The sequence below is a fragment of the Candoia aspera genome, chromosome 3 (assembly GCF_035149785.1).
Source record: "Candoia aspera isolate rCanAsp1 chromosome 3, rCanAsp1.hap2, whole genome shotgun sequence".
NCBI classification, from domain to species: domain Eukaryota; kingdom Metazoa; phylum Chordata; class Lepidosauria; order Squamata; family Boidae; genus Candoia; species Candoia aspera.
In genome coordinates this window covers 6,806,788-6,833,787 of record NC_086155.1, presented here as the reverse complement: position 1 = coordinate 6,833,787, position 27,000 = coordinate 6,806,788, and the positions used below count along the sequence as shown (strand labels likewise).

Genomic DNA, 27,000 nt, shown 5'->3' with positions numbered 1-27,000 from the left:
TCTTCTTGTATGGGAAGATGTAGTTAGATTGGCTTCAGACTCTAGTGTAGATACGGTAAAAATCTATGCACAATTTCTTCCAGTGGGCCTGAGCCCTCCAAGACATCTGCATTTCTCCAACATCAGCCATATGTCTGTCAGAGTCAACTGGGAGGCAGCGTCACAAGCCGTGAAAAGTCACCGAGTTGTATATTCCTCCAGTAGAGGAAGCAACGTAGGGGAGGTGAGTGACCATTAGGATAGGATAGGATAGGATAGGATAGGATAGGATAGGATAGGATAGGATAGGATAGGATAGGATAGAATAGAATAGAATAGAATAGAATAGAATAGAATAGAATAGAATAGAATAGAATAGAATAGAATAGAATAGAATAGAATAGAATACTTTATTGGCCAAGTATGATTAGATATAACAAGGAATTTGACTTCGGCGGAAGACCTCTCAATATATTTACATAACATCAAAAATAATAGTAAAGTAATAATGTTATTTACTAAAACTATACAATCAAGAAAGAAACAAAAATTGAAGGAAATAATACTATGGCTATTAACTAACACACGCTCATATTTAAAGAGAGAATTAAGGGACAGTATACGGCATCTGTTGTCTAACGTATCTTCACATTTAACAGAGCATTACTGGTCACATCTTAGCAGTCATGTCTTACCATACATTATCAATCATTATACCAGGCTACATTAATTAGGAGTTCAACAGAGCAATGGCACGAGGAAAAAAACTGTTTCGATGTCTAGATGTTTTGACATACGGTACTCTGTAGCCCCGTCCTGATGGTAGAAGTTGAAACAGTTTATGTCCAGGATGCGAAGGGTCTGCAGGTATCTTCTCCGCCCTTAGAGTTAAGGATGGCTCTTACCAACTTGGAGGAAGACCCATCAACCAACTCATTGTTCCCAGTCCCAGCAGCCAGTTCATAACTTATTTATTTATTTATTTATTTACTTATTAAATGTATATGCCACCCAACTCCCAGTGACCCTGGGCAGTTTACAAAATGTTAAAAAAAATTAAAATAAGAAAACAACATAAAACATAAAAGAGCAAAGATGGCAAAGGACCACAGCTCCCATAGAGCTCTTCCCTCGAGTTATTTGATTTGGACCTACCATACTTGACTCTTCATGACTTCTAGGAAAGCTGGACCAAGATATTTTGCTGCCTAAGGCAAAAAGCAAGATGGTGCCTCCTCCCTTTCCATAGGCAAAGAGTTGCATCTTTCTTCAGCACTGGCAGTGGATATTATCCTAAATGGCACCTCAAGTTGCAAGGCAAGGTTAAGTCAGAGGTGGCAGAGATTAGGAAGTGTGGTGTACTGATTTCTGTATCAACGCTCTGCTGTTGGTCTCCCAATACCAACCCCTGTCAAATGGTAGGGCCGGTGGATGAATCATTTGCTGTTTTGTCCTATCAAACAATGAGAAGACCCTTCATTCCCAGCCCTCTGGATGTCTGCTCATGTACAAAAGTGAGATAAAATTCCCCCCAGGATAATCAGGTAGCCAACTTAACCATTGGTCAAGCGTGGTGTTGAAAGTAATCATTGGTACTCCATCATAAACTCAAGTTCAGTGCATCTTTCCTTCTCATTCCTTGGGCTTGGTCTGCTGTTTGGCTCCAGCTTCCTGCAGCCTTAACCACCTGTTCCATTTCAGGTGGAAGTCCCTGGAAATGCCTCATTTGCTGTGCTGAAGCCCCTCTCCTCACGGACACAATACTTTGTCCATGTGGTCTCTGTTTACGATGAAGGTGACTCCTTTCCAATAATGGGCAATTTTACAACATGTAAGTACAGAACCGTGAGCTTGTTGCACCGTTGATGGTCAAGAGAAGCTTAAGTTTCATACAGTTGCTTCAGGATGGTAACTGAGGTGCTGTATGAGGCAAACAGTCTTTGGAACATGGACAATTCAAGCACCATAGGGGTTCTTACATCCTTCCAGACCCCTGGTGGGATGAAAGCTGTTCTCTCTGCCTGTATAACCTGAAGAAGCTCTCTGTTCTTGTCCTTCCAGTTTTAAGCTTTAGGCTGCACAGAGCTTTGATGGGTAACTGGTGTGATGAAGCTTGATCAACAGATCTCTTTGAAGCAAAGCACCAAATTGATGTATCCCAGCTCTTTGAATGCCAAATAGGAGAAGCTGCCTGTTCAATCCAGATGCTAATAAAAGGGTTTTGTGCAGGAGCCATATCTACGTGAAACACCTTCCCCAAGACTGAAGTAGATAGCCAATCCGGGTTGCTCCATTTCATGGCTCTGATTCAAGTGGTGGTGGTGGTAGTGATGGCTATTGTTGGTCGCACAGTCAGCCAGATGTTTAGACTGGATCTGGCAGTTTTGTTCACCTATCGAGTCCTTCCCAAGGACCTGGGATGGGCAGTTGTTGTTGTTTAATAATATTAAGGATATTGTCGCAGGATGTAAGTTGTTCCAAGTAAAGCTGCCTTTTGTAATTGACTGATGGTGATTTTGTCACTGCTGATGGTGATGGTGTTCAAGTGGTGTTTGGAATTGCACCCAAGGCGGCTGCTGCTGCTGTTATTATTATTATTATTTGTATGTTGCCAGATCCACTTAGCTCACAGCAGCTTACAATAATATAACGCAGCAATAACTGCAGGATCTCACTGTTTTCATTAGAATGACGAAAGTAGTATTGTGGTGCTGGAGCACAAGCATACAAATGTGCTATACAGGCCCCCCTCCAGAAAAGGAGGGGCTTGCTCTGATGAAACAGCAACACAGCTTAGATGAATTTGATACCCCTTGCCCCCCTGCCCCAGATGTCACTGCCAAATACAGTAAAATAGCCACAATAAATAAAATAACCCTTAGCCCCAATAATAACACAATTCAGTCATGTACAACATACAGTGTAAGGACTGTAACAGCCACTGTGTAGGACAGACAGGCAGAAGACTAGCAGAGCGCATCCACAAACACCAACTGGCAGTCAGAAGACACGATGAGAACCCCTTAATCTCACAACACATGGACAGACTCAACCATAGTTTCAACTGGGAAATGGTGAGCATCCTAGACCAAGCTGAATCCAAAAATGCCAGAGAATTCCTGGAAGCCTGGCACTCAGACAAATCAGCCATCAATAGACACATAGAGATAAACCACATTTACACGCCATTCAAAAGAGACAGTAAAAAGCTAAAAAGGAAGACCACAACACATCCTCTCCAGCAGCCAAAACCCAAATAAGCAAAGATTAGCACCAGACAAAGAATCAAGCTGAAGACAATACCCTGATCAAGGAACTACCAAGAAGAAAACCATATACCCACCAACACTGGCAGGGCAAGCTACTGTATATAAACAGGGAGCAAACTCCACACTCACATGCACTGATGATGTTCCCTAGTTGGGTAATGAAAAGTCTGCAAGCAAACAACCAAGCTCAGAGAGCACCAAGGACTCTGTAATAAAAACAAAATAGTAGTTACAGCCTACAATAATAGCTAACTAAGAATGAAATCTACGTCCAGGTGGAGCCCAGACGTTCCCCAGAGTTCTTCCAGGATCCGTCGTCTTTTTGAAGGCCATCACCGAAGGGATGAGTCTGACTTTGGAGGATGGCTGTTCCAGAATATTGGTGCCATAATTGAAAAACGATATTTTCTGGCTACGGTTCTTCTCACCTTACGAAGTAGGGGTACTACTAGCAGCTTCTTTTTTTCCTCAAGTTTGGAATGGTTGGATTTTCTGAGCTGAGGTGGCAGTTGTGTTGGTTTTGTGCAGAAAGCCCAACAGTGTCATTTTGAACAGGCTTATTAACACACCCCCTCCTTTTTTTTAAGGAGGGGCTGCCCTTGAGTAAGTCTTGACTCCCTGGACAAGTCCCTGCAGTTGTTTTGGCAAAAAAAAAAATTGGAGGTGGTTCCCATTGTCTTGGTCCTAGGCTGAAAGAGAGGGACTGTCCCAAATTCACCCAGCTGGCTTCCCTTATCTCCATGTTTCTAGCCTAGTGCACATTCTAGCATAAGAAACACTTCCATTATGCAATGCACATAAGGAAGGGGTGGGCTTCAGTTAGATAGCCATGGCTGCTATTATTTTTAAGCCCCTTCCCCGCACCTTCTGTGGATGCTCTAGTTGTCATTTCCTAATACTGCAGTGAAAGTATCAAGGGTCTTTTTTAGATGTTGAGAACTGGAAGCAGAGATCAGTTTTCTCAATTAATCAGAAAGGCTGAAACGATCCCAGGTACCAGTATGAAGACAAGTTGGGATAATTGTTAGCTTACATACAAGCCATGTTGTGACTTACATAAAGGCATCACCCAAGAAAGGGAGAGCATTTTAAGAAAATACCTCTTTCCTTTGGAAAATTTTAAAAAAAATGTTTTTGCCACCTTCCTGAAAATTTTTGTGCAGTTTAGATTGTAATTCTGGAATCTTTAATATATTCAGAGAAGCACAATTCCACTCCCCACTTACTTCTTCCTTGAATATCTGTCCTGGATTTTCACTTGATTTGGAAGTGCCAGGTTGAATAGGCCTTGCTGAAATGAAACAATTAGCTTTAATTTATGGTTGCACAGTATTACATACTGGGCCTTCTATTCCAGACAAAGTAAGCTTTAGTCATTTGGTGTCGGGAGAAGTGAAAGACGGGCTGGTTAAGGACAGCTGCTCAGTCACCACTGAGACTCCCTCACCATCTGCTCTGCTGCATGGGCGCGAGATGGCACAGCTTTCTATTAGCAGAGGCACAATAAGCTAAGCCTGAGCAGGTCTCTACTTGTTCCTCCCTTTCACCCTTCAGTCAAGGTGCCACCACCGAGCCAGCTGAAGGTCACCGAGCTCTCCAGAAGTGAGGTCCAACTGGAGTGGGAAGCATCTGCAGCTTCAGATGTGGTCCTTTATCAGATCAAATGGAATGTGCTTGGAGAAGACAGAGAACAGGAGGTACAAGGCCACTGGGGGAAAGCTGGAAGGGTGCTTAAGTGTTTTAAGGATTTCACATGGCACATTTTCACTCCTACCTGTAGGTTTTTCATTTGATCCATCCCAACAGATCCTTTTTAAAATGACCCACTAACACAGCAACCTGAAAACGTCTACAGTGATTTACACCACCACCAGGACCTCAATCCTCTGCTCCATGTTTTAGCACCCTGTCCTGTTCATGATAGCAAAATTCAGTAGTATCTTTCTCTTTCTAAGGCTTGGTGGATGATTTTAAGATGACAAACTGCCTGTTTAAAATGTAGGATGCTTTGGAAGGAATGGGTTTTAATCATTTGCAGACAGAAGCATCTGCTGGAGGCCCCCAAAAGGTCTTTTTATATGATGCCCCCTTCAGACACCCCTGTTTGCAGGGCAGAGGTGGGTGAGTGGGTAGCACACCTCCACCCATTTTTTTTCTCATATTGTTCCATCTGCTTATTTGACATGGTCTCTGGAAAGCAACCAAAGATTGTGGAGTGCTTGGTGCTCTCTGAGCTTGGTTGTTGGCTTGCTGATGTTTCACTGCCTGAGTAGGTAACATCATCAGCGCTAGTGAGTGTGGGGTTTAGCACTGATGATGCTACCTAGTTGGGTAATAAAACATCTGCAAGCCAACGACCAAGCTCAGAGAGCACCAGGGACTCCACAGTTCAACCCTGAGCTACAGAGGTTCTCTTCTATTGCAACCAAAGATTGAATACAAGCTTTAGCAAAACAAATAATAGGGAATGACTGGTGCAAGTGACAGACTCCAATTTTTATTGGAGAATTACCTGTCAGAAATGGCAATTCTTTCAGATTTTCCCAGTATAAATTTATACTGCCACAAAAGTCACAATTAAGCCATGATATAGCTGTTTTTTAAAATAACTATTACTACTACTAATAATAATAATGTTGGATCAATAAAATCAGGTGGCAATTCAATTCTAGAAAATTGCAAAGGAGAAAGAAAAAACAAACTCAAACTTGCCTAAGTTCTCTTTAAAATTTGTGAAATTATGAAATCGGCCTTCTGAGTGTTTTGGTCTTCAGACATTCCTATGGGAATTTTGCTTTTACAGTCCTCCCTTCCTACACATTATCTGATGATACAGATACCCAGAAATACAATTTTTTAATGAATAAACATTTTAATTTTTTTAATTTTTTAATTTTAATTTTTATGATAGCTAGAAATGTAGCTGATACTATTTGTTTCCTCCACAGATATCTGTTGCTGGAAACTTGGCATCTTCTGTTTTGCCCGGTCTGAAAGAAAATACTGAGTACAGGATCTCTATTTGGGCATATTACAAAGATGGAGCTCAAAGTGATACTGTATCTGTTTGGCACAGAATCTGTAAGTGAGCAGGGATATACCGTGCCTATAATCTAAAGGGCTATGGGGGTGGGGTGGTAGAGCTGTTAGATGCCATAAAACCATGTCATGAAAATACTATTGAAATGGAAGGCAGTGCCTATAATTTGCTGTTACCTTTTCAAGACAAAGCCTTTGGAAAGGCAGTCCTCGCTTAACGACCGCAATTGGGATTGGAATTTTGGTTGCTAAGCGAAGCAGTCATTCAGCAAATCTGACCCAATTTCACAACCTTTTTTTGCACTGGTCATTAAGCGAATCACTGTGGGCATTAAGTGAACCATGTAGTTGTTAAGTGAATCATGCGGTTCCCCATTGATTTTGCTTCCCAGAAGCCAGCTGGGAAGGTTGAAAATGGTGATCATGTGACCACGGGATGCTGCGACAGTCATCAATGTGAACTAGTTGCCAAGTGCCCAAATTGTGATCATGCGACCACAGGGATGGTTGTAAGTGTGAGGACTGGTCGTAAGTCAGTTTTTACAGCTCCGTCGTAAGTCCAAACCATCACTAAATGAATGGTTGTTAAGTGAGGACTACCTGCATGTGCCATCAAATCAGTGCCAACTCTTAACAGCTATGGTGTGTGCATGTGAGCTTCCATGAGAGCAGGAACATGCTCTGAGCAAGGACTACTGAAGCAGATATTATTTATGAGAAGTACATTACAGAGGTAATTATTCTGGACACATTGTGAGAACACCTAGCTCTCTTGAAGAGTCTATAATGCTGGGAAAGGTGGAAGGAAACAGAAGAAGAGGATGACCAGCAGAAAATTCAATTAGCGTGGCGATGGGTATACTGTTGGCAGATCTGAAGGACCAGGTTGGGGAGAAATCATTATGGAGAAAATCTTATCTATGCGGTTGCTGAGAGTTGACACTGACTTGATGGATGTAGAGGGGAGAGAGAATGGCCTTGAGGGACAGGAGGAAGAGCCTCTTTTATGGTCAGATAAAAGGGGCCTGAGTCTGGGACAAGAATGTACATGAGTAAACATCTCAGACAAGGCCCTCCCTGGTTCACACGAAGAAGAATGGAGGGAGGGGGAAGCCCATTCAGATCTGCAAGGTTTTGTTACTATCGCTTTACAGTAAAAGTAGGGCTGACCTACACAGCTTTGGTTTCCTAGTCTGATCTACCATGAAGGGTGGACAATGGCACATAATCAGTCAATCAATAATAACAGAATCTTGAAAGCCTCATGTTATACCAAGCAGAATCAAGGTAGAGCTATTTTTAGTTTCTTTCTCATGCTTTTCACTTTCCCCAAACTGAGTTGCCATTTCTCCTCCTTTAATGGCTCCACCATTCCAAGGACATCTCTACATTCTTCTACAACTTGGCAGGAAATTGGACTAGATGATTTCCCGGGTCTCTTCTAATGCTTACATTCTCTGGTTCATCCTTTGCGTGTATGAGGATGACCTTCAGCTCCCATATGCTTTTGGTACAACTCCGATTTAGAAGCTGCTTTAATTTACTGTACCCTTACTCCTTGGAAAAGCAACTGCTCTGAACGTCTTCTACGCTGTGGCAAGATTAAAGTATTGTTCCTCCAGAGCAGTGTTTCTCAACCTTGGTGACTTTAAGATGTGTGGACTTCAACTCCCAGAATTCCCCAGCCAACCAACCCTGCTGGAGAATTCTGGGAGTTGAAGTCCACACGTCTTAAAGTCACCAAGGTTGAGAAACACTGCCCCCAAGTGTTCAAGAGCCAAAGGTACATCTGGGAGATTGTTCAGTAGGTTTAGGAGTTGTTGATGTTTTCCAAGCAAAGTTCATTGAGCTGGTAGCCAGCTATGGTGGTGTAATGGTATGTGGGAACAACCTTGGGAGGCAGGCGGAAGAGTCTCAGATTAGACAATGGTCAGATAAGAGGCAGCTGAGCCCACAGAAGGAATGGGGGCCTGGCAAATGTCTGAGAAGGGACCCTCCCTAGTTTCTTGGAGTATAAAGGTGAGGGGAGAGAAATATACTTTCAGACTTGCAAGATTGTGTTAACGTAGCCTTACAATAAAGGTAGAGCTGGTACATCTGGGGGTGCTTCTCGCCTGGACTACCTCGCAAGGCCAACAGGTGGGAAATCACAGTGGAGAAGTTTATCACGCTTTCCGTGCCCTTTATAATAAAAACACTGAACATGGGTTTTAGCTAGGAGAGTTAATCTGTGGTGGAACGGATCCAACAAATCACTCCAGGAACAGAAAGATAGATAGATAGATAGATAGATAGATAGATAGATAGATAGATAGATAGATAGATAGATAGATAGATAGATAGACAGACAGACAGACAGACAGACAGACAGACAGACAGACAGACAGACAGACAGACAGACGATAGATAGAGATAGATATCCACCCAAATCCACCTGAAGTCCAAATGATAACAATCCCAAAAAATCTTGCTGAACGAAACAATAAATGAGACTCCTCTTCACTGGGACTTTTTCAAATGGGGGAAGGATGTTCCCCTGTGGGGAATGGTTTAGCACAGGATACATGGTTGAACTCGATGACTGATAACATCCCTTCCAATCGGTAACTTCTGTGATGTTGTGATTCTAGGAAGAGGCACCAATGAAATATTTATAAAAGTCAAAATTTATATCAACGGTTACCATGATCAAAGCATTAACTTCAATCACTTCCCCATCAAGGACCTCCCTGAAGCTTTTTTTCTTTTTGATCTCTACTATTAAAAGGTGGAACATTTTAAATAAGAGGGAAACCCTGAGTCAAGGGCACTTCTAAAAACAATTTCAATTACTTATTCAATTTCAATTTCAATCCAACTGAAGTCAAATCTTGCTTCTAATGATGTGGAGTGCTCATAAACAGCTCCTGAAAGCTGACCTTCAAACATGAGGGAAGAACAATTCCTCAGACACCCAACATGTAGATCCTAGAGGAATTTAAAGGCCACAAAAAAAAAAAAAAAATCAAATTAAGCAGACATATAATAATCTGTACTATGTTCTGCCATGTCCAAAATTCTGAAGTGTCCTCAGAGGTTTCCCACCCACATGTACAATATTCCAGTTGCTAAGTTGCCTATAATTATTAGAATAATAAGCATGGATAGACAATGCTCTCTCATAACTCCTTACCATTAGCCAAGCTGGTTGAGGATGATGGGAGTTGAAGTCCAAAGCCTCTGCAATGCCCTAAGTTACCTGCCCTTGGTAACTGTAGTAATATTTGTATTTTTAATCTCCTGAAAGAGATACATGAAAGTTCAGTCATATTCAAACTCAGTGGGAGAAAAATCCACATTGTGCCATCTTTGGGCACTTAAGAGGGACCACTGAAGCAGACTTTCTCAGTGCTTTTCAGGAGAAAAACCCATGGATTAGATACAGTGTGCAAGACTCAGTTTAATCAGCTGAGTAGGAATCTGAGTGGAGTTCCTCCAGTTGGCAAATCTCTTCTTTGAGACTGTCTCTGAGACCTGGATCAACTGTTTGGGTTGTTCATTTCTGCACATAACCAGTGTCAGCCATGCATGGCGATCCTATTGGGTATCCAGACACATTGCTGGAAAGAGTATTTCTATAACCACAAGGCAAGGTATGAATGCAGTAATAATGAAATATGAAAGGGGGCTTCCTTTATTTAATCCTTCACAGCAGGCTGACGAGAGAAGTAGTTCAGCAGTAATTCCCCTAAGTTTCCATCACTATATAGAGGGCTCTGAACAGGTTAATTTGGAGCCCAAAGACAGGGCATTTACTGTATTATTTTTATTTATTCCACATATATATTTATTTTACTATTTTTGAAACAAAATCTCAAAGCAGCTTACAAGGGATTCCACAATAAAAACACTACTTCGCAGCAATTTAAAATATGCAGGAAATCATTATATAAAATATACAGAATAAAATAAGGAGCAAAAGTTAGGAGAGTCACCCATGCGAGGTTGATAACAGGATAGAAGACCACCTTTCCGGCTGTGTTACAGCCCATGAAAAGTTCTTCATCCTAAGTGGTGTTGGAAGTGGACCGCACAGACTCTTCAATACTTCATGGCCTACTGATCTCAAGAGGGCAGTAGAGTATAGACAGAGAGTTAAGGATTGTCTCCATGTCTCCCTTTGTCTATCCTTCTGCCTGCTCTTTGTCTAAGAGATTACTAATCTAAGGTCACTTCCTTCTGCCTTTCTTCCCAGGCATGCACACCTGCATGCACATATGTGCGTGCACACACACACAGTGTACATGCTCTTTGTCTGTCCTCCTGATAAGATGTTGTTAGCTAGGAACTAGGCTTTAGCTAGTTTGTCTTGCCATCAAGTTGTGTCAATTCTAAGTGACCACATAGATTTTCTCCAGGTGGATCTGTCCCCAGCCTAGATTTCAAATCTTCCAACGGTAGACCCATTGCTGCTCTAACTGAGTCTATCCATCCACCTTGCTGCTGGTCTTCTCTTTCCCTCCACAGTTCCCAGCATCAGAGCCTTCTCCAGAGAGCTAGGTCTTTGCATAATTATCTCTATAATGTAATTCCTGTAAATAAACCTCCTTTCTATTGGAGTTATAAAATCTGCTTTACCAGTCCTAGTTCAGGGCAGATTCCTGCTCTCAAGAATCTTCAGAAGCACACACTGAATGCTTCCCCCTCCAAAAAAAGGAGAGCAGGACATGGTGGATCAAGCTCAGGAGGAATCACCAGACTCAGCTTTTGCGGACCACAAAGAAGACAAGTCACGTGGGTGGCCGAGAATGCAGTCACACATGTTGAATGAACTGTTTGAGGCTCCTCTCATCTTAAGGGAACATAGGGCTCAGTAGAGCAGGCTATGAGATAGAGATAGAGATGAAAGCTTATATGTTCAGGGACACCCTTGCAGCCTCATAAATTACTCAAATCTGCTTTGTAAGAGTGATGTCCAAGTCTCTGAACAAGTCTGCAACTCTTAGGTGTCAGAAACAACTGATGGCTTCACGCTATTGCCTAGTCTGTCCATCCTGATCCTTTGTTCTTAGGATTTTCCTGGCTTAACCATCTACACCAGCCTTTCTCAACCTTTCGATCCTGGAAGAACCCTTGAAATATTTTTTCAGGCCTCGGGGATCCCCTGCATATTCAGTCTCAAATATAGGCCAGAAGTTACGAAATTATTATATTCGTTTCATGTAGGTTGTTGTTAGTTGCCGTCGAGTCGTTTACAACTCATGGTGACCCTACATATAACAGAACGAAATGCTGTTCGGTCTTGCGCCAAATGCCTGACTGTTCCAATGTTTGCATCCCTTGCTGCTGTAACTGTATCCATCCGTCGCATTGAAGGCCTTCCTCTTTTCCGCTGGCCCTCAACTTTACCAAACATGATGTCCTTTTCAAGCAATCGGTCTTTCCTGACGATGTGCCCAAAGTATGAGAGTCACGTTTCAAGGGTAGGCCTGTAGATATGCATTCACAGTGTTCTTAAACTAAAAATAAAGAATGAAACTGACCTCTTTAATGTGAAGTTGCCCAAATTTGAAATATTTTTTAGAATAAATTGTGATCTCCCAGGGAACCCCTTGTGACTTCTCACCAAACCCTAGGGTTGCATGGAACCCTGTTGAGAAACCGTGATCTAGACTAGCACTGGCTATCATATGCAAGACATCTTGGTTTGAAGGTCAAGTGTGAATGCTTTCCAGCCTTGAGCCTTTTCACATAGCTTCTTGTATTATTGCCTGTTAGACCCTAAATTGATTTAGTGTTTCATTTCACTGCAGATGCTGGGAGCAAAGTGCTGTGAATGGGTAGTAAAGGTTATTTTACCCTGCTAAAGTGTGCATTTTGCTTCTATTGAAACAGAACATTCAACAAATGATAAATTATGGTTTTACATCTTGAAATTATTATTTTTTTCTCCTTTGAAGGGACATCCCAGCAATTCAAACCACATCACAGAAATCCTATTTCTTCCTTTGTACCATGATCCAGCTAACCTTTTCTTGAGCTGAATGAAACCTTGATTTGTAGCTCTATAATTGCCAGGTCCCATTAAGGCAGTTGGTCATAAGAAAAAAAACATTATCAGCTTCTCTTTGGGAAGCATTTGAAAAATGGCCGAGAATCTTTCCAGAATTGGGTGAAAGGTTTTTACAGAAATATTCCAGAAGCCTGACACTCAGAAGGAGGCAGTGCAATTCAAGTTTCTTTTCATGTTTTCTCCCAGGAGAAAACATGGTTGCTGGAGGCACTGAATAAAAGTAAAGCTTGTCCAAAGCTGAGCTTCCTGACATGGAATAGCATGGCTGCTCTCAAGGCCGAGATGAAATTAATTGTGAGAAGCGGCACAGGAGCAGTGAGAAGGTTCCAGGAAACTGATCAATATTCTGATTCTCCTACTTTTGTTATCCTTTTCTGGGTAAACTTCTGGTGTTGAAAGCTTTAAAGCAAGGATGCCATAACAACTAACATTCTCCGGTGTGGATTTTCTAGTGACAGTTGTGCAGACAGATCATCTCATCTTTGCCTGAAAGGTGGAAGGTCCCCTGTGCAAGCACCGAGTCACGTCTGACCCTTTGGGGGGACGCCGCTTTCGCGATGTTTTCTTGGCAGACCGTAGAGCGGGGTGGTTTGCCGTTGCCTTCCCCAGTCGTCCCTTTCCCCAGCAAGCAAGCCGGGTTCTCGTTTTACCGACCTCAGGAGGATGGAGGGCTGAGTTGACCTGAGCTGGCCACTCGAGAATCCAGCTTCCACTGGGATGGAACTCGGGTCGTGGGGAGAGTTTCCGTTGCAATACTGCCGCCTACCACTCTGCGCCACACGAGGCTCATCATCTTTGCCTACTTCCTATTTATTTTTCGTCACAAAACAGGGGTGGCCTGGATTTGCCTACTCTGAAGAAGCTAGCAGAGTTTTTGGGAGGGGCAATCCACATCTAACATGGATCCCTGTGAAATCTAAGTAGAGCTTCTATGTTGGAATGAGAATCGTATTTATATCTGCTCTGACCTGAGCAATACCAATTTTAGTGTAGCAGGTTGTTTGAAATCTGAGTAGAATCGAAGCAGTCAAAAGAGGAGCAAGAGGTTAGCATGAGGTCAGTCTAGATGCGTTGTTGACCCAAACCAGTTTCAAACTATGTTGGCCCAAGGATCCATCTTTGTAACTGCATCTTGATGGAATGAATGTTTTCCTTGATGAAGCCCCTGGGACTAGCATTCTTTTGGCTTTTAGAAAGCCACAGGACTGGGTCCAACTATTAGGCTGGGCTCATACACCATAGTAAACTCTAACCCCAGATAACCAAACCCAGTTCTCTGATCACATTAAATGAGGTGGCCAAACAAATCACATGGTGGCCTCAAGTGATGGTTCAGTCACTCAGTGTGCTAAGACAAGATCTGGATTCCCATAATGGGCTAAACCAAATATCCAGCTATCCAGTGTGGGCAACCAAACTTCAGGTGACTTAGAAGAGTTAGCCCTTGGCTACCTTTTAGTGCCCTTTAAGGTGAACTTTTGCAGCCTAGATCTGGTAGATCCACCCAACCCCATTTTCACCTATTCTAGTAAATGGAGTTATACCCAGTTCTACAATGAAACAGTTGATTCAGGCCCATGTTAATGTAGGAAGATTTAGAAATTAATAAGCTGCACAGACTGACTTGGATTCTCTGAGATGGCCAGCTGCCTTAAATCACAATAAATGACAAAAATGGTCTTTTATCCATGGGGTGGAGAACAGTGCCCTCATGTCCATTACAGAATGGTTGGATCCTGGGAAGCCGTCTGAATATTATCCCATCAGGACAGAGGCATCTCTTTTTCCTGCCCCCACTGCTGCTATTTCTGCTTATTATTGAGTTTTAAAATAGCTTTATGGGTATGTTTTGCGACCAATTCTTATTAGTAATTTTGGACTGGATTGCTTTGAAAGCTGTTATGATTGTTAGTAAACATTTTCACCACATGGGTGGAAATATATATGATATAAATAAATTAAATCAAGCAGAAAACTCCCTGAGGTGGGAGAAGGGTGGGGGATATTTTGGATTTCTTGAAGTAACAGGCAAAACAGACTGCTCATGAAGGACCCTGCATGCGTGTTTGTGAACGTTTATTACAGGGGCTAACAAAACATTTAAAAATAAATTATCTTGGCTTCAGATGCCTTCTTCTGAAAAAAAAAAAAACTCAGCTACTTTGAGTGACTAACAGGATGTATGTAATGGGATTTTCAAAGCTTGGGGAAGAGAATGAATGCTTGCAAAACAGTGCAGGATAAGAACAGATGAACATTCTGTTGGGTCTCCTAAATCGGTATCCTGCTCCCCTTTAAATCAAAAGAGAGTTAGAAGGAGGATCAAGGTCATCAAGAAGGACTTGTCTGAATGCACTCATTGAGAAAAGGGAAGCTAAATTATAGACATAATCAATTTCCAAGATTTAGTCATCCTTTTTCCTTGCAATGAACCTGGCTAACAAGGCTTTGTGACAATCTAGCTTTATTGATAAGAGGTTTGACAATATGGAATATTTCTCATACCGGCTATAGATGCAAATGACTGTACTTCAGGATGAGGCTATGCAGTGTTAAAGAATCAAGTTTTTTTACACTTGTAATCCTCCACTTTTTTTACATTTGTAATGGATCAGAAGTTGTCTAGAACAATAGTTCTTTGCATGGATTAAAGAGCAAAAAGCAACGGATGATGCAATGCATGGATATTGTGGAAGCAAGGATGGTTTCAAGGATAGAAAGGTATGGAGTGTTAGAGTGAATGATGTTGGTATAAACTCATCCCCTTCTCTTTCCTTCTATGTTTCCCAGCATCAGAACCTTCTCCAGAGAGTGAGGTCTTCACATAATGTGTCTGAAGTAGGATAATTTGAGGAGTCCTTGGTGCTCTCTGAGCCTTGTTGTTTTCTTGCAGACGTTTCATTGCACACTAGGCAACATCTTCAGTGCACTAAAGATGTTGCCTAGTGTGACAATGAAATGTCTGCAAGAAAACAACAAGGCTCAGAGAGCACCAAGCACTCCACAATTCAACCCTGAGCTACAAATATTCACTTCGATAGGATAATTTCAGCCTGGTCATTTGTGCCCTGAGTGAGAACTCTGGGTTGATTTGCTTGATGATCCATTTGTTTGGATTTTTGACTGTCCATGGTACTCTCAGGAGTCTTCTCCAACACCGAAGTTCAGAGCAGTTAATAATCTTCCTATTCTGATTCTTTAAGGTCCAGCTTTTGCTTCCATAGAATGTCACAGGGAATGCCACGGCTTGCACGATCCTGATCTTTGTAGGTATAGACACATCACGGCATTTGAATATCTTTTCCAAGGCCTTCATGGCTGCTCTACCACGTGTGAGTCTGCGGCATATTTCTTGACTGCTGGTTCCTTTACTGATGATGGTTGATCCTAAAAGGCAGAAGCTCCCCACCACTTCAGAATCTTCATTGTCAGTTATAAGGCTGGCCATTCTACATGATTTAGCTGTATTTTTTTTCTTTTTCTTCCTGCATGCTTTGATTTCTTTGGCTTATTATGTGTAAAACTTCTGCACTTTGCAAAATGTTGATTACTTAGGAAGGGAATACCATAATGGGTATGTATGTATGCATGCAAGTATGTGCGTGTATGGCCCACGTATATAACTATCTGTCTCTCTGTCCATCCATAAGAAGAAGAGAATATGGGATTGCATTTTTCAGAGATTAGATGTCTGTGGGTGCAAAGGAAGAGCATTGCAAAGTTTTGTTTTATGCAGTATAGAGGCTGCATTCACTCAATTCATTAAAGCAAGTCAGGTCAAGACCTACCCAGTGCATCTACACAACTGGTTAAAGTTGGCTAATATTAATGGTTTCAGTATTTTCAGCAGTCTGCATAACAAACTATGATGATGACATCAACGTGGTGACATAAAAGCTTACATCCTCGTATCAGAACATCTGGTACAAGTAGGCATGTCAGGACATTTGTGTGATGACATAATCACACACATCATCATTTGTCCCTCTTGCTGTGCCCTCCAAATTTCCCTTACTTAGCATGTCATGAAAACCCAGCCTGTTAGTTGATGGTTTAATGTATTGTGCTAACCCAGAATGTGGATTAATTCAGTAACCAGGTTGAATGTGCTTTGGGAGAACCCAGGAACACCATCTGCCCTCAACCCTCCATGAAAGAGCATCCATGGGAGTGGTGTCAAAAAAAATTAAGAGAGTGACAATGACCATGAATCAAAGTCTTGCCCCTTTTTAATGTATATGCTACATACATAATAAAGGATGGGGATTCTATTGCATGGGCACCTTGCCTTTTTGACACACATGCACACACACATATACACACCACAAATGCTCCAGCTTCCAAGTGACTTTCCTTCTTTTTTAATAGTAATTTTATTAAAGATAACAAATACAACAATAAAAACTAATACAAGCTAAAAAAAGAAAAGAATAAAAAGAAAAAATAGAAGGTGCAGAAAAGGAAGAAAAAAGCAGAAAAAATAGAAAGATGATTAAAAAAAAATAGACACAACCTTTGGTTCCTAAAGATGAACTCTACAAAGAGAGGGTCAAATACTGGTTATCATATGTATTTAGGTAGATATTGTTAGAGATCTTTAGGTCAGGGCACTGTGGCCATCTCCAGGTCTTCAGTGCTCATCAGACCCAAGGAACAGGATGATCAGGCAGGGCTTATGGGAACTGTAGTTCAACATTAGGAGAGCCCCAGATTTCTTTACCTTAATATCAGCTAAGTAAGTAAGAGGTCATCTTATTAAGACACAGAAGTCATCCTCTTTCTAATAATTTATCCTTAGTAATGGAAAATTACTGTTTGTTTCTGATATTCTAGAGATTAGAAATGATCAATGCAGGAATCCAGAATCCTGTGGCAAGGGACCGTTGCCCCAAGCAGAGAGACTGGATATCATGGTTCTTTGGTGCATAATATTTTACATCTTCTCAGCAACCCTAGTGCAGGGCTCAAAGATCATTTTTGCTCCTAGCTAATCTATGTACATGAGAAGATGAATATGAAAACAGCCCTGCTAACCAGCATTGTACCTTGCATGGTGGCCCACCAGATGCATCTAGGAAGCCCTCAATAGGAGATCAAGGCAGTCTTCCTCTCACTGATACTTCCATCTATCTGGTACATATAGAAGGCTGGTGGCCATTACAAGACCTCTTCTTTAGGAATTTATCCAGTCCCCTTTTGAAACCACTTACATTAGAAGCCAACGACACATTTTGTGGCAGCATATTCCACAGATTGGTTCCATGTTGCTTGAAAAATATGTCCTCCCGTCCATTTCATAACTTGCTAATCAGTTGCATTGGGGGGCCTCTACTTCGAGTATTACGGGAAATGAGAAAAACTGCTCCCTGGCTATGCATAATGTTACGAGCATCAATCATATCTCCTCTAAACAACTTTTCTCTAAGCTAAGTAGCCCCAAGTGTTACATCCTCTCCTCCGACAGAAGGTATGCAAGATGTACCAGGATCTGAGTCACCGTCTCCACCTCTACATTCCCCATCTGGAGAAAAAAAAGGATCCACTTTTTGTTTATGTTCCTGAATTTAGAAGAAAGAGGGGAGGAACACGGTTTTTATTAGCCAGCATGGCATCTAAAATATTCTACCTAATGAGAAGGGATATAAGATTCTGGGAAATTCTTTTGCAGAAGGTTAGGACTCATACAGAACTTTGCAGAGGTCCATGTTTTAGAGATGAAACAAATTCTTGTCAAGAAAAATCTACCAAAAGAATCTGCAAAAAAAGCAGTAGAAGTGTTGGGAACACAGGCCCTTGAGCCAAACTCTACTGCTAATGTAATTTTTTGGGCCTCCTATGTGTTAGTAGCAACAACTAGATCAGCTGCACTCCTTTGCCTTTCCTTGGTAGCTTGGAATGCATCCATGGCATAGAGTAAAATATGATCAATTGGTTTGGCTTCAGTGAAACAGAAACCTCACAAACAAAAGGAGAGGAATCAGTGAGGTTCAACACAACAGTCTAGGGTTACTCCCAGCTCTGCTGAAAACCAAAAAAAGAAACACTGATGTTTCTATTGTAGGCAAATGTTATCTGAGAGAAGTATCTTCCCTTGGGAAGAGTGATGGCCTTGTCTAAACTCCAAGTGTTACAGTCATCTTTTTCAAAATTAGGCCTCCAAAACTTTTTGGTTAACTGTCATATTGGATGTAATTCACCACTCAAATAGGCAATTACAATGTCGTTTAATGGTCTTCTGGGGCAGGAACTTGTTTCTTAAGGAATAATGTTCAATTATTTTGCTCACTTCCAAATGTAGACTTGCTGTATTGAACAGGAAGACCCGCATTTTTCTGAGGGCAGATATTTGCCTCAGAGTTGTTCTTGGACAGCATCCCTGTCTGTGTGGTTCAGTCAACCGTTGCATTTATGCCCCATCTTTCTGCTTATCTGGGTGACTTCCAACATCAAGACAAAATGCAAACATAAAGCATGGGAATAAAATCCATGTAATTACCATCAAAATTAAGATCAGTATCATTAAAATCAGAGGAGCCACAGGAAAGAAGGTTCTCTTCAGCATGCAAGATAGCTGAGCTTCTGGCTGTGGGAAGTACCGCAATGTCCCTTTTCTGAATATTTTTTGGGGTTATCATTTTACCATTTGGCATGGAGTTCATGACATTATTCAAGAGAATATAAATTCTGTTTCACATTTTCCATGGGGTTAATCTCATCTGGTCTGAGAGCCATGATGTAATCATTATCCTCCATGGGGCATAAGAGCTTAGCCCAAGTTTTATTTTTAATCAGTATAGCATCAATAAAAAGGACTTGTATTATTTATCTGCGTCTGAATGCCTAACTGAGTGCACTGTTAGTCAGCAAATGTATATTGTTTCCAAATAGATGCTGAAATTGGGTCTTTGGCTAAAGATCTCCACTGATAGTCAGTTAGTAGGAAATGCTCTTAAATTAATTTACTACAAGTGGAAAATGTAGCAATTCCAACTGTAATGGGACAGTGGGAAGGGTAACAGGGCAACCACAGGACAAATTAAAGTCTTGATTCTCACTTCCATAAGCTTATTATCTTGGATTTTATTTCCTTTCAGCTGCCAAGAACCCACCCAAAAAACTTTTTGTGGATTCAGAAACCCCCAACAGCTTTCAAGTCCACTGGACTCCCCCTGATGCAGCAGTTCAGCACTATAGAATCAGCTATACTCCAGAACGGGGTCCCAACAAGCACCAGGAAATGGTAGGCAGAATGGGCAGGCAAGATACTCTTCACATCACATGTCGTCCAGTGTTTGAAATTTAATGAAATAATTGATTTAGATTTAAAATGTCATCAAGCAAAATCATGGAGTCTAGCAATGAGAGCTATGTATGGTGGCTGGCTGGCTGGCTGGCTGGCTGGCTGGTTTCATCCATCCATCCATCCATCCAATTTGTATACTGTAGTTGCCCATCTCACATGAGTGGCTCTGGGCGGCTCACAACAACGAACACATCAACAAAAGCATCAAAATACAAGCAAAAGCAGCCAAAATATATAAAAGCATATTAAAACCATACTAAAACCATAACACATTCAGCAGCTGAGTTACTGAAGCATTCACAGCATGCAACATCACCATTAAACAGGCTCTACACCACAAGTGGATCTCCAAGCCGGGTGTCTTCAGAGTTCTCTAGAAGGTTAGTAGGATTGGGGCCAATCTAATCTCTGTTGAATTTCTGGTACAAGATGCAGGCTCAGCCCTGAAACCAGACATTTGGGTAACAACTGTTTTCTTGTCAACTGCTTGTATTGTAGGTGTTCCTTAGGTACCTGGTGATAAATGGATAAATGGTTGATCCAGCACAGCTCTATTTATGTTCTCATGAACTTGATTTCTGCTAGATAGAGCTTGGTTGATGTGGATATGGTTCCCTTGGGTATTCATGGCCTTAAGAACACTGTTTTCTTTTCATCTCAATATTCCTTCTGTAAAATGAGAGAGAAATTACAATACAGTTCTAGTTATTTCCAGCTACAGTAAATGGGTACCTTACCAAATTCACAATAGTAGCTTTATGATAAAGCTCATAGACAGTTAGATATCTTCTTCACAGACCCCAAAACCTAAAAAGAACTGAACACAATTGAAGGCCAATGCATAAGAAACGATTTGCATTTTGCTTTTTTTTTTTTAGTTGATACCTTCACAGAACCTTCCTTGCTAGGATGTTCAGTGATTAACCAATGAGAATTGCAGATGTTATTTATTTCTCTTCCTTCCTAAGCACGAAGGAGAAATTCTTTTGGGGCTAGCATATCCAATCTGGACTTGCCCAACTGAAATGCAGCGTGCATCAAAATCTTCATTTTCCTGAATTTTGAAGAACAGTTCCTAATTCAAAAAGGTGGACAAAAATGTATAAATGGATACATATTATGTGTTAAAATGAAAATACTGCCTCAATTCTATACTTTTAAGACACATTAATTAAAAAAAAGTGTGCCTTCTGAGGAATGGACCTTCATTTTCTCTCCACCACATATAAGAAAGGGTAAACTGAGAGATATTGATTCAAGGTCAACCCCTAAGTTTTATAACCGAAGAAAAATTTTAAAATAGTTCTCTCTGGTCTCATCTCTTACTGAGCTGACTTACCCTTGATGGCATAATAAATTTCAATGAAGGGGAATTGGATTCCAATTCCTGAGTAGCTGTGACCCTTTCTGGATGATTATTGATCAGACACAGTGTCTCAACTGAACTATTACACAGATTGTCTTGTGCCAGGAATAGGAGTGTGGATATCACCCTGACAAAAATTGATAGTAAGGAATCCTAAGTCTTTTGGAACTTACCTTTTGTTAAGTTTTCAACCTTTTGTTAAGTTTCCCATCTGGTGATAATTGGATGGATGGGTGGAACATTTTTCTAGCATCAGCAGCTATTAATTGTCCTACTGAGTCTTAAAATCACACTACACTGCTAAGGTTGTAAAACTGTTATGTTCTCCCTTCTACAGATAACAGTTTCTGGAAGGATCCAGTCCGTTGTTCTTCATTCCCTTCTTCCTGCTAGAGTTTATACCGTGACTGTAATTGCAGTCTATGCTACTGGGGAAAGTGACCCTGTATCTGTCATTGGCCGGACAGGTGGGCCAACCCATCATTTGGTTCTTTTCCTTTCCACCATCTCTTATTTTTTGTTTTCTCCTGAAGCTTTAGACTTTTCTTGTAGATACTCAAATAACTGAGTGGCAAAAAATGATGGGGATTAAACTGGAACAAAGTCATTTTTGTTGGGGGGGATATTTATTTATTTATTTATTTAATTTATTTAATTTATTTATTTATGTCACTGCCCATCTCCCCTGATGGGGGATATAATTGGAAATTCTCCCTCACTGGATACTTTCCAGAAAGTTTGGGACTGCGACTCCACGTATATCTGAAAGCCACACCTGATGGAGACTGTTGGAGTTTCCAACATTCTGATGGGCTTCGGGTTGGAGAAGACTCATGCCCTTTTATAGACTTTTAAAGGTCTTGGAGGAAGAATGTAATTTGAAACCCCTCCCCTTTTCTTCTCACTGCATAGTAGGGCTGTTGCCATTTGATTCCAAAGAAGTGCTATGGAGCACAGAGGAAAGTCATATAGTACCCGTCTACAACTCTTTAAAGTAGCAATGTCTTTTGCAGCTGCACAACCCTGGGGCAAGATGCAGGTGCCTTAAAGAGTTTCAGACAGGGTTCATACCACCCTTGTCCTCTGCAGCATCCTTCTGGAGTAGCATTTGATGTTTGTACAGCCCAATTGCACAATATGTAACTATAACTTTTTCTCCACTGTTTTTTCTTCATTGACATTGGGCCCAGGAAGCGGGAATCTGCACCTTGAGTAAAAAATTCTAAGCTATCTGAACCAACCACCCTTTGGATAGGCCCCTCCATGTGTCGGGCAATTCATCTTCTTGTCTTCTCCCCTTAAAAGGGGCCTTAGATTTTTGTTTTCTGTATAACCTTGCCTCTACCGATGTAGTCCTATGCAAAATGGCACCATCAGCATTGCTCTGGCCATTTCCACATGTGTGACTTAAAGCATCTTTATAGCATCAGGCAGCCATCACTTGAAGCCTGTCCTCATTGCTGTTATTCTGGCACAATAATACCTGGATGGCCTAGAAGATGCTATAATTCACTAGTGGTCCTCTGACTGATGGACAGATAGGGACCTAGCAAGGAGGCAGATTAAGCAGTTCTTGAAATGTTGCACCATTGTTCCCAGCAACTTAAACTTATCCACATCAAGATGTATTTCAGCATGCTGAGATGCAGCTAAGGGCTACTTGGAGTGGGCCTTTTCAGTGGTAGCCCCCTGTTTCTAAATTTCCATCCTTGGTGAGGTATGCCTGGTACCCACTGTCTCTAAATAGAAATTTAAATCAGTAAATGCACATGGATAAATCAAAACTGCCCAGAGTCATTGTTGAGATGGGTGGTGGAAAACTGCAATAAATAAATAAATAAATAAAATGTTAAAAGCATGCACAAATGAGAGTGATTGGGTAGACACAGATAATCACTTCTCCTTGTGTGCAACCGAAATGGACCAATGCATTTACCCATCAGTGAAAAATGAAACGTCATCAGTTAAATGTCAAACTTACCAGTTTATCTTGGAGACAGTTCAATGGAGTTCACACATGTAGAAAAAGTTGCAGATTCCCTGCTGTGTCTTACCACTTCACCACCCAGTTCTTCTTTCTGCATATGAAATTCAAATGGATCTTAGGTTGGAATTCTGAACATACAGTATATTATTTCTGTTACATATTATACATTTAATCCAGCTAGGAATAAGAGTTTTCTAGATGGATGATAAACTGTATTTAGATGTCTTCTCTCCTAAAATTATATAAAGATAACAGAAGATGATCCAATAATAAAAACATCCTACTGTTATGGTATTGATTTGCAGATTTGATTGCAGGTCGATCTTTGAGAAGTTGGATTTCAGCATAATCTTTTATTTTGCTTCTTATAGCTTCTGTCTTGGCCAGATTGCCCACAATCAAAGAACCTCCATTTTTCAAATCAGAGGGTAAGATTCCACCATGAGAATTTTCAATAGCTACCAGCTTTTGGGCTCATAGTCTGGGAGTTATGTCAGGAAATGAAGTTGTTCCTTTAAAATCCAGTATCAGCTTTTCAGTGCCTGGAATCAGAAATTCTTTCTCTCATATTTTCTCTCTGCCTCTCTTTCCCTCTTTTGCCTGGTGTCAGCACAATTTTCTGGAGCTCTTAAATCCCAATTATTTCTTTCTCCCCAACTCACCTCTAAGGTAAAACAGATGCAAATTCAGACGGTGTGGAATTATTAGTTACAAATGCCTGGCATTATTCAGTGATACATATTTATCCCTGTGCCCTTGGCAGAAGAGAAAACTATGAATGTATTTCAAAATCCCTTTCAATTAAAGCCAGCCTCCTCCTGGAAATTGTGCTATTAATATAAGTGAATTGGTTAGCTGGGTTTCCATAAAGACTGGGAATGAAATATGCTAGAGAACTCATTTGAAGCCAATATTATGCAAACTGGACTGTCTGTCTCTCTGTCTGTCTATCTATCTGTGGAAGTAAATTGTAAAATACAAATGTGGTAGAAAGAGGTTTTACAATTCTGTGACAGACTCCAGTGCTTTCAGATGGATGTTAATGGAAGGACAGCAAAGAAGCAAAACTAGATTTGGTAACAAATGAAGAGTTATTTTGGTCAAGCAATATCAACAAGATGCCATGTCTCATCATTGGCTTTCCTAAGAATAGGGATGAGTTGGCTTGTATAGGTCTATTCTATTTATCTGTCTCCTATGCTGTGGATGATAGATCATTCATTCATTCATTCATTCATTCATTCATTCATTCATTCCAGAACTGACTGGGTAAAGGTGAGTTGCATTAACTTTTTTAGAGCTGGCCAGGGATCTCTACCCAGTTCTTTCTTAACCTTTGAAAACCCTGGCAAGATAACAATGGCAATCTATTTGCCAGATTTCTTAACTTCTCCAGCACTCTTAGAATGCCTGTGTTACATGGCCAGACCAGGAAGTCTCTAGTTTGCTAAGAGTTCAGCATTCACACAAGTGAACCAAAGTAATTCAAAGCTTGTGAACTGATTTCAACACTTTTAGAACATTATAGACAGATAAACAATCTATCTCTCTATTATCTCTCTCTCTCTCTTTCTATCTTTTGAAGGGATGAAAGCCATAAAGCCTTGGAAAATGAAATCCTTAGAGATATTTTAAGACCCAGCATGATCCCATCAGTATTCTTTTCCCTATATGGTGCAAAATCCTGATTCATATCTCAAGCTAAGTTACACTCAATAATTTTCTGGGACATTTTCATAGATTGTAAAGGTCTATTGAAGCACCAGTGATACTGGAGATGGATGGAATCCTGCTGTGTGTCTGATGCAAGAAGCATTGTAAAACCATCTAGCACTTAGTGAGACAATCCAGTACGAAGCCTTAATGGCGGGGAGGGGGTGCCTTTGAGTCAGTCTTGACTCCTGGCAACTGCCTGGATGAGTCCCTGCAGTTTTCTTGGCAACATTTTTGGAAGTGGTTTGTCCTTGCCTTTTTCTTCCTAGGGCTGAGAGAGAGGGACTGGGCCAAGGTCACCCAGCTGGCTTCATGCCTAAGGCAGGACTAGAACTCACTATCTTCTGGCTTTTGACCTAGCACCATTAACCACTACATCAAACTGGCTCTCTAGAAGCATTAATTCTGTAGGCAGAAGAACAAGGTCAAAAGCCAGAGGCTTCTAATATTTGCAGCAAGCCCCCAAGTTACATCTTTAGCACATAACCATCTAAACCAACTATCACAAATGCTATTTCAGCACCTGACTTCTCTCAGACACAGGGGTTTATATTGGAAGTTCTTAACTTTACCTAAACATAGTAGGCATGCATCAAATTTAATTAAACTACTGTGCTATTTAGGAGTCAATAGTCTACTCCTGAGTAGATCGTAACTCTCAAGACACGCTTCTGAGAGACTGGACACTTCATTTTTTCTTCAGAAACAGAGGGAGTCTAAAGCTCTTAGCCCTTTTCTAAAGAAAAGATTTTTCTTTTCCTCCCTGTCTTTGAATAACATCCTGTTAGAATCAAAGAGTCTTACATTGGAAAGGACCTAAGAGGTCATCAAGTCCAACCCCTGCACGCTTCAGGATTCCATGCACTTTTGAAACATTCTAAAACATTATAGATAGATAATAAATTATACCTGTCTATGAAGACAGGAAGGGACACGGTGGCGCTGCGGGTTAAACCGCTGAGCTGCTGAGCTTGCCGATCGGAAGGTCAGCTGTTCGAATCTGCGTGACAGGGTGAGCTCCCGTTGCTAGTCCCAGCTCCTGCCAACCTAGCAGTTCGAAAACATGCAAATGTGAGTAGATTAATAGGCACCGCTTCGGCGGGCAGGTAACGGCGTTCTGTGTAGTCGTGCCGGCCACATGACCATGGAAGTGTCTACGGACAAACGCCGGCTCTTCGGCTTTGAAACAGAGATGAGCACCGCCCCCTGGAGTTGGACACAACTGGACTTAATGTCAAGGGAAACCTTTACTTTTACTATGAAGACAGGAAAGCTACAAAACCTTGAAACATGAGACCCTTAGAGGTATTCTAGGATCTAGCATATCCCATCAATATTCTCTTCTCTGTATGGTGCAAAACTTTGAATCACATCTCAAGCTAAGTTACAGATCTTGTTAAAATCTGTTTAAACATTGACCATCCTGCAATTTAAATCAATTAGGTGAAGCCCTGTCCTCTACTGCCTTGGACAGGATCTAGAACAGTGTTTCTCAACCTTGGCGACTTGAAGATGTGTGGACATCAACTCCTAGAACTCCGCAGCCAGCCATGCTGGCTGGGGAGTTCTGGGAGTTGAAGTCCACACATCTTCAAGTCGCCAAGGTTGAGAAACACTGATCTAGATGATGATGTTTTGGAGAGAAAATCATAGAATTGTGAAGAATGCACCACAAGGATCATCTAATCTAACCCTCTGCAATACGCAGGACTGTACACTTCCTGTAGAAACTGTCAACTGCCTTAGGAAGATGTTCCTTCTCATTCATGAAAAGCCTTCACTGCATTTTCCTTCCCTAGTAGAGACCTCAAACAGAAGTTAGGGGAGGTGACCTGTCAGAGGTGCTCTAATGGGTCATGCATTGAACAAGGTGTTGGACGAAATGACCTCTGAGATACCTCCCAATTCTATGATTCTTTGTTCACTGATAGATTTAAAGAAATTAAATACCCTTGTGAAATGACAGTGATGATGATATGCTTGAAGCAGATGCCCAGACCGGACTTTACAAGCTAAGACATCCTCTTGAGCATCTTGGCTTCTTGTCAGGGATATCTCTCTGATTTTCAAATAAAATGCCACATTTTCTGGCCTTTGGGCATAGGTTGGGGCTGTTAGAGAAGCAAAGGAGCACAATGCTTTGGTTTCTGAAGACATCTTTTGGGTTCAGCCTATTCAAAGGGAGAGCTATTTGTCAAAGCGCCTTTAATTCTTCCTTTCTAATGTCTGGCTTGTACCAGTGATTTTTTCCCAAGTATTCTGTCCCTCAAAGAATAAAAAAAAAATGAAGTG

General features: G+C 41.2%; 1 protein-coding gene across 1 annotated transcript in view; it reads left to right on the top strand.

Annotated features, from left to right (window-relative positions):
* COL20A1 (collagen type XX alpha 1 chain) overlaps positions 1-27,000 on the top strand; it is a 130,403-nt gene that overhangs the window by 32,259 nt on the left and 71,144 nt on the right. The window contains exons 14-20 of the mRNA XM_063298753.1: positions 84-223; positions 1,681-1,810; positions 4,803-4,945; positions 6,197-6,329; positions 19,434-19,579; positions 21,346-21,475; positions 23,367-23,423. Of these exons, the coding sequence (XP_063154823.1) occupies positions 84-223; positions 1,681-1,810; positions 4,803-4,945; positions 6,197-6,329; positions 19,434-19,579; positions 21,346-21,475; positions 23,367-23,423 (879 nt within the window). The remainder of the gene's footprint in view (positions 1-83; positions 224-1,680; positions 1,811-4,802; positions 4,946-6,196; positions 6,330-19,433; positions 19,580-21,345; positions 21,476-23,366; positions 23,424-27,000) is intronic.